Below are 8,125 nucleotides of genomic sequence, written 5' to 3'. Positions count from 1 at the left end.
GGGCAACACCAAACCCAAGGCTGGGGGTTCTTAATAGATGCGAGGGTAACCCTGAGAGTTGTATAAATGCCGCCTGTTCGTCGTCTGGCTAAATGAAAATGCATTGCGAACTTTATTCATTCAAAGAAATACCCTTGACCCATGTGATTATTGAAGAAAATTGGGACAGAGCAAGCAAAAATAGCCCACATATAAGAATACGACTTGAAAAATATTAAAATCTTGACCAGGTGCCCCACTTCCTCAACAGAACGTTTTCGATATCCAACAAGGTCAAATATTTGAGAGTAATGTGGAATGGGAAACTGAACTGGAAATATCACATCCAGGATCTTACTGAAAAAGCTTACAGATGTTGGGCACTATGGGGGTTGTTGGGGCTATATGGGGCCTCAATCCAAGGATAGTTTACTGGCTCTAAGCCTAATAAGACCAATACTTACTTACGCCTCTGCAAAATGCAGAGAAAATGCCCCTGTTCCATTAAGGAACAGGAGCAAATGTCTCATATATCAATGACAGTTGTCCGATTCAAGCTGTAAGCCCAATGATACTAATTAAATTTCCCATAAACATTCCGCTAAGGATACTTCTCTCATATTAACGAATGCAGTCCGATTAAAGTTTAAGCTCAATGATAAGGGGCCTCCTTTTTTATGCCGAGTCCAAACGGCGTGCCGCATAGCGAAGACCACTAAGTAAAGAAGTTTTAACATGGCAGGATTCTCTCACAAATGTAGCCAGCATCAGTAAGGGGTAACCGCCGCTGAACATTTTTTCTGATGTTCACGTCACAGGCGGACATGGTAACCCCTGCGCCACGGTGGCCTCCAAGCCCAATGATAAGGGGCCTCCTTTTTATAGCCGAGTCCGAACGGCGTGCCGCAGTGCGACGTCTCTTTGGGGAGAAGTTTAGTTTTTACCTGACAAAGTATCTCACAACAAACCCCAGCATTAGGAGGGGATAACAACCGCCGAGGAGGAGGAGGAGGAGGCCACCGTAGCGCAGAGGTAAGCATGTCCGCCTATGACGCTGAACGCCTGGGTTCGAATCCTGGCGAGACCATCAGAAAAAAATTTTCACCGGTGGTTTTCCCCTCCTAATGCTGGCGACATTTGTGAGGTACTATGCCATGTAAAACTTCTCTATAAAGAGGTGTCGCACTGCGGCTCGCCGTTCGGACTCGGCTATAAAAAGGAGGCCCCTTATCATTGAGCTTAAACTTGAATCGGACAGCACTCATTGATATGTGAGAAGTTTGCCCTTGTTCCTTAGTGGAATGTTCATGGGCAAAATTTGCAAATTTGCATTTGCAACAACCGCCGAGAGTATTTTCTGGTGTTCTCGCAAGGATTCGAACCCAGGCGTTCAGCAGACATGCTAACCTCTGCGCTACGGTGGCCTTTTTTTCCACCTCTGCAGTTTGGTCGATTTCGAGGTAGAACAAGAACATTACAACAGGTTCAGAGAACATTTGACATTGGATGGGCGATAAGAATCCTGCCTGCTAGGCTATTGGAGACAGTTCCGAAAGCCCGACCCATAGAGTTACAGATGAGGCAGCCACTGAGGCTAGGTAAGGTTAGATATTAGTGGCAGTTCTTTACAGACTCACTTAGACAATTTTAAAAGTCCATAGTGATACCACGGTAGCGACAGACCAAGGCTTCTGGCGGGAAAGGTGAGGTTTGGTAAGAGTGGCAGTCCTTTACTGAATCACTTAGACAATTTTAAGTCCATTGTGATACCACAGTAGCGACAGACCAAGGCTTCTGGCGGGAAAGGTGGGGTTTGGTAAGAGTGGCAGTCCTTTACTGAATCACTTAGACAATTTTAAGTCCATTGTGATACCACAGTAGCGACAGACCAAGGCTTCTGGCGGGAAAGGTGAGGTTTGGTAAGAGTGGCAGTCCTTTACTGAATCACTTAGACAATTTTAAAAGTCCATTGTGATACCACGGTAGCGACAGACCAAGGCTTCTGGCGGGAATCGAACCGACGACTAGGCTAGGTAAGAGTGACCGTCCTTTACAGAATCACTTAGATAATTTTAAGTCCATTGTGATACCACAGTAGCGACAGACCAAGGCTTCTGGCGGGAAAGGTGAGGTAAGGTAAGAGTGGAAGTCCTTTACAGACTCACTTGGACAATTTTAAGTCCATTGTGAGTCTCTTAAGTAGCGACAGACCAAGGCTTCTGGCGGGAATCGAACCCTGCACTGGTAATCGAAGGACGCTATCAACTCGGCTACCGAGGCGCCCAAGCCACTAAGACTATGAGACTTAAGGCGATGGGAGAGTGGATAGAGGATAGAAGCAATTCATTGCATCGCGGAATAATCGGTGGCGCCGATAGGAGTCCTGGATGGAATGATACAGGGGTCTGATCGGATGCCTGAGATGACATTTAGGCTCGAGTACGCGGCATTGTGCCCAGCAGCACTTTCTTGAATTCACGGTAGTTCATGACACCCTACAACGTACAGCACCAGCCCACTCCTTATTCGCGCAGTCATCGTAAAAGGCTTCCACCCTACCAAGAAGTTCACACAGTGGAGGTCTCACTGATTCCATAGCAAGATGTGGAAAAATCAGTGATCCGATACTGGCCAGCTCGTCTGCTGTTTCGTTCCCCACCACACCTTGAAGGCCTGGAAACCAACCGAGCCCGACAGCTTTTACCATGGTTGGAAGAAGCTTTTTGCATTTTCTAACCAGTTATGACTTCACCCGACCCAATGCCAAAGCCTTCAGGGACGCTTGACTGTCCACGTATATCCCGACAGTCTGATCGAGCAGGCGCTCCTATAACAACATCGTCTTCAGTGACTTCAGGATCGTGAAGGCCTCCGCCTGAAAGACGGTGCACCCGTTCAGAAGTCCCTGATTCCAAGGAATTCAATAAAGACATCTCCACTGCCACCCACCCCTTTATTCTCCCTTAACTTAGTTTCATGCATATCGTAGATATATTACTAAGGATTTTTTCTGTGGAACACAGCCTCATCTGCACATGCCATTGAGTTGCCTCTTGTATTTTTTTTTCTATGGCAATAATTTGGTGGATGTTCTCTTCGATTCTGCTGATTTTTTATTTTTCTTAATGTTAAGGCACCATTTTTTGCCACCCACTGTTGAGAAATGTGCACCAGCTATAGCTGGGGTTCATATATACAAATCAATAAAAAAAAATGATTTAATAATTAGTAAAAGAAACACTTCCCTAGCTTAGGTTGGCAGAGGATGTTGCCAAGACCTCCCCTGATAAATCTCATACCATTAAATTTTCATCATCCCATCATAAAAAGGGGAATTTTTTATACATATCATTGTAGTAAAGGCTTTTTACTTTTGCATGCGAAAAGTATGCAATGCATTCAGTTAACCCCTTAAGGTGTGCTATAAAAATTCTAATATTAGGTAAGGTCCTGAAAAAGGGGGTTTGGGAAAGAAAAAAAAAATAATTTTATTCACATAAGAATATATAAAAAAGTTCCATGAAATATAACAAAAGAATTTTAAAAATTGAGGAAAGGATCCAAGGTTCACTTATAGAAGGTTAGGTCACTTGCGAAAACATAAAGTGGATAGGCCCCATGAACATCATTAAAGTTGTCAAATCTGACAATTGAAAATGTTATCAAAATGGCATAAAACGTAAACAAAGAATGAATGAGAAAAGAGAGCAAAGAGAGAAAGTAAAAAAAAAAATATGTCAGCTGATCGCTTGGCTAACCTTATTGAATGAATCCTCGAAAGGATCAAAGCCTCAGATTGGATGAAAAATTGAGAAACTTTAAAATCTGCACTTCTATACTGCGTTTTCTAAAACCCTTGTTAATATATTTTTTTTTTTGTTTCATTTTCAGGTCTGGTTCCAAAACCGAAGAGCTAAATGGCGTAAAACTGAGAAATGTTGGGGCCACAGCACCAAAATGGCCGAATATGGTCTCTATGGAGCCATGGTACGACATTCACTGCCTCTACCCGAAACTATTATTAAATCAGCCAAAGAAGATGAGTCCGTGGCCCCTTGGCTATTGGGAATGCACAAGAAATCCCTGGAAGCAGCCGAAGTTCTCAAGTCTGATGACAGTGACCGTGAAACACCCACCTCTGATGACACAAATACCTCTTACTCAGCAGGCAGCACGCACAACTCGCCCATATCCTCCTTTTCAATATCACGACTGCTATTCGATAACAGCAATCCGCATCATCATCACCATCCACATCATCATCATCATGGCAAACATAAAGGACAAACAGGACATGGTTCGGGAAGTGGGGTGGGACAACTGCCACACGATATTATGACCAATGCCCACCATACAGCAGCCATGCAACATCATCCCTATAATCAACAGCAGCATTTGCACCATCTGCAACAATTGCATCAACAGCATCAGCAACATCAACAACAACAGCAGCAGCAACAACAACAGCATCAGCATCAATTAATGATGGCCGAGGCGGCAGAATTGCATCGAAGGCGTCAAGAAGAATATCAGCGGGAACAACAACAGCAGCAGCAACAACAACAACAACAACAGCAAAGAGAACTTTCACACCAACAGCAGCAACAACAGAAAACCTACGATGAAGATGATCTCATAGCCGATCCCGATGTGGACCCCGATGAAGATGACGATTGTGATAAGGAGGAGATAGACATATGTGATGATCCCGAAGAGGATCAATTAAAGGATTTAAAAATGATCAAACGTGAGGAGGTGGAAAATAGATGAAATTTATTTATAGATGTTCTCTTGTAAACCGTAGGTGTTACTTTCTAAAAGTTTCTTGAGAGATTTTTTTTTTGGAAATTCTTGAAAAAGTGAAATGGGGCTGGAACCCCGGAATTTATGGTTTTTGAAATTTCGTTTCCAAAACAATGTGAGGATGGAGATGGAAGAAAGATAAAGTGTAAAATCTAAAAGAGTTTTGGGAGACTGCTGCATCAACAACAGCTGTATTTTGTAATTTACAGCGGGACACCGGCTTCCAAATCCGTATGCCTGTGTTTTGGGAATAATTTCATTTAATTCGACTTAGTATCCTGTAGTAGGTGTTACTGATTACTTTTTAAGAATTGTCACAATTCCTGTTATTGCTTTCCGCTACCTCTTATAAGTGTATCCTTGGAAGCTATGTTCATTATGCACTATATTTGCATTTATAAAGGGACATTTACACTTAAAGATTTATGGGTCGATTTAATGCGAATGGCAATGGTTTTCACTTCGCTACTTTTTTAATTGCAAAAATCGTAGCTTGATACATCTCACCATTATCAGATTACCTTTTCGATATCCCCGATGACTTTTTTCCAAAGAATTACAGACTCTGCAGCTCCATGAGATGTCACTTTGCTAGTCCATCTGTGCAGATCTACAGCTCCGAAGCCAACCATATTTCAGTAAGGTTGAAAAAGTGAGTGGGGAAAACCACCGCTGAAAATTTTTTCCGATGGTCTAGCCAGGATTCCTACCCAGGCGTTCAGCGTCATAGGCGGACATGCTAACCTCTTTGCTATGGTGGCCTCCTAAAAATCAGAGTTGCAAAAAACATTAATTTTGACAGATAGTGCACTCGATTTGTTGTTGTTGGACAACTGCACTTACCTCTATCGATTTATCTTGGGTTGAGTACATAGCAAAACAATTAAAGGGGATCTCATTTGAACAACAACCACAAATCACATGGTACAATCCGCCATCTTGTCATCAAGCGGAACGACGTTTAGCCAACACACATAAAGAATTTTGTGTGAATACGTATGCGTACGTTTGCAAGAAAGAAGATAACAACAAAGAGAATGCAAACAAAAATCTGGCATCTTAATACCGTCAAACCTGGCCGGCTGTTAACAGCTGTTCGCGTGAGATCACCTTTTTAAATCCGCCTTTGGTTGGGTATAGATTTTTATTCTTTACCAAGTGATTATACTTCTTGAGTGTACCCTGTGATATACAAAGCAGAAGAAAGCATTCGTTTGAGATAAAGCAGCATTCACTGAATAAGATTAAAGGTCTGGTTAGGCTCTCGTAAATGTACTGTAAATATAGAATAAATGTATCGTAAATGTGGAGAGGCAATTATGTTTATGACAAAACGAAGCATTTGATAAAACAATTTATGAAGTTGAAGTGGGGCTGGCACCGAAGAATTTCATGCATACCTGAAGGGCAGGACGGAGGAGACTGTCCTACACGAAGTATTGGTATGAGAAGTCGAGACGTCTTTCCAACTGAAGGAATAGGCTATAGCGGTCTTCCTAAATAATGAAGGAATACTTAACAACGTGGAAATATGATCGGTAGTCACTGCCACGTCGGATTGTATGCTACGTAGCAGGCCTATCAACACGAACTTCGGAGATTGTATGTTCAGGGATGGCGTGAGAATTATCGCTTATGCGAACGACTTCCTGAAACTGATACGACACAAATTTCTGTCAAAGATCAGCGACATCTTAGAAATGCCACTGTCGAGATCGGCTACAACAAAATTAAGGATGATAGAGCTGGCCCTTTTCACTCGGAAATATAAATTACAGCCCATATGGCTCCAATATGGAGTCAGGAAACGAATTCGGTATTTCGGTGAAGGATGAGTGTACGCTCCTTCAGGCAAAGTTCTGTGCCATAACGACAGCCGCAAAAGATATTTTAGGAAGGGATTTTCCGTCTTCTAAACTCAGTATTTATGTGAACAGTATGGCAGGCCTCAAGGCATTGGGTTCGAGGACAGTGAGATCGAAGTGCGTGGCGGAGTGTTTGAAATCTTTGAATAGACTCTGCGCTCACGACATAGCGCTAATTTCGTTTCCCGTATACGAAAATATTACGGTGTGATCTTGGTTTCGCCAAAAATAGTTTTCCCTATTCACATTCGTTTCAAAAAATAAATACTAGGTGGCCGCAACTCACAGTTCGATAAATTAAAACATGTTTTGTCTGCAAATTCATTCAATTTGCAGAAACAAAGGTAAACAAAAGATTGAAAGAAGAAGGAAACCTTGGACTCGTAATTTGTTTGAAAATTTTGGGAAATTTCAAAATTGCTGCGGCTTTCCCGTTGGCTGTCTTGTTGAGGCCAAATTGTAGATGTTTTTATACCCTCCACCATAGGATGGGGAGTATACTAATTTCGTCATTCTGTTTGTAACGACTCGAAATATTCGTCTGAAACCCCATAAAGTATATATATTCTTGATCGTCGAAACATTTTATGTCGTTCTAGCCATGTCCGTCCGTCCGTCTGTCTATCGAAAGCACGCTAACTTCCGAAGGAGTAAAGCTAGCCGCTTGACATTTTGCACAAATACTTCTTATTTGTGTAGGTCGGTTGGTATTGTAAATGGGCCATATCGGTCCATGTTTTGATATAGCTGCCATATAACCCGATCTTGGGTCTTGACTTCTTGACCCTCTATAGTGCGCAATTCTTATCCGATTGGAATGAAATCTTGCACGACGTGTTTTGTTATGATATCCAACAACTGTGTCAAGTATGGTTCAAATCGGTGCATAATCTGATATAGCTGTCATATAAACCGATCTTGGGTCTTGACTTCTTGAGCCTCTAGAGGGCGCAATTCTTATCCCATTTGAATGAATTTTTGCACGAAGTATTTTGTTATGATATCCAACAACTGTGCCCAGTAATGTTTAAATCGGTTCATAACCTGATATAGCTGTCATATAAACAAATCTGGGAACTTGACTTCTTAAGAGTCTAGAGGGCGCAATTTCTATCGGATTTGGCTGAAATTTTGCATGACGTATTTTATTCTTACTTTCAACAACTGTGTCAAATAAGGTTCAAATAGGTTCATAACCTGATATATCTGCCATATAAACCGATCTGGGATCTTGACTTCTTGAGCCTATAGAGGTCGCAATTATTATCCGATTTGTCTGAAATTTTGTACGACGGATCCTCTCATGACCCTCAACATACGTGTTTTTTATGGTCTGAATGGGTCTATATCCCGATACAGCTCCCATATAAATCGATCTCTCTATTTTACTTCTTGAGCCCCAAAGGGCGCAATTCTTATTCGAATTGGCTGACATTTTACGCAGGTCTCCAACATATTATTTAATTGTGGTCCAAACC

At 42.0% G+C, this 8,125-nt stretch overlaps 1 protein-coding gene across 1 annotated transcript in view; it reads left to right on the top strand.

Annotated features, from left to right (window-relative positions):
- Window positions 1-7,986, top strand: part of LOC106082926 (homeobox protein Hmx) — a 71,800-nt gene extending 63,814 nt beyond the window's left edge. The window contains exon 3 of the mRNA XM_013245686.2: window positions 3,871-7,986. Coding sequence (XP_013101140.2) covers window positions 3,871-4,749 — 879 coding nt within the window. The 3' untranslated portion in view covers window positions 4,750-7,986. The remainder of the gene's footprint in view (window positions 1-3,870) is intronic.
- Window positions 7,987-8,125: the final 139 nt, after the last annotated feature.

This window comes from Stomoxys calcitrans, chromosome 4 (assembly GCF_963082655.1).
Source record: "Stomoxys calcitrans chromosome 4, idStoCalc2.1, whole genome shotgun sequence".
In the NCBI taxonomy this organism is placed as follows: Eukaryota; Metazoa; Arthropoda; class Insecta; order Diptera; family Muscidae; genus Stomoxys; species Stomoxys calcitrans.
Note: the sequence above shows the minus strand (reverse complement) of the source record. Positions and strands in the feature narration are given on the sequence as shown.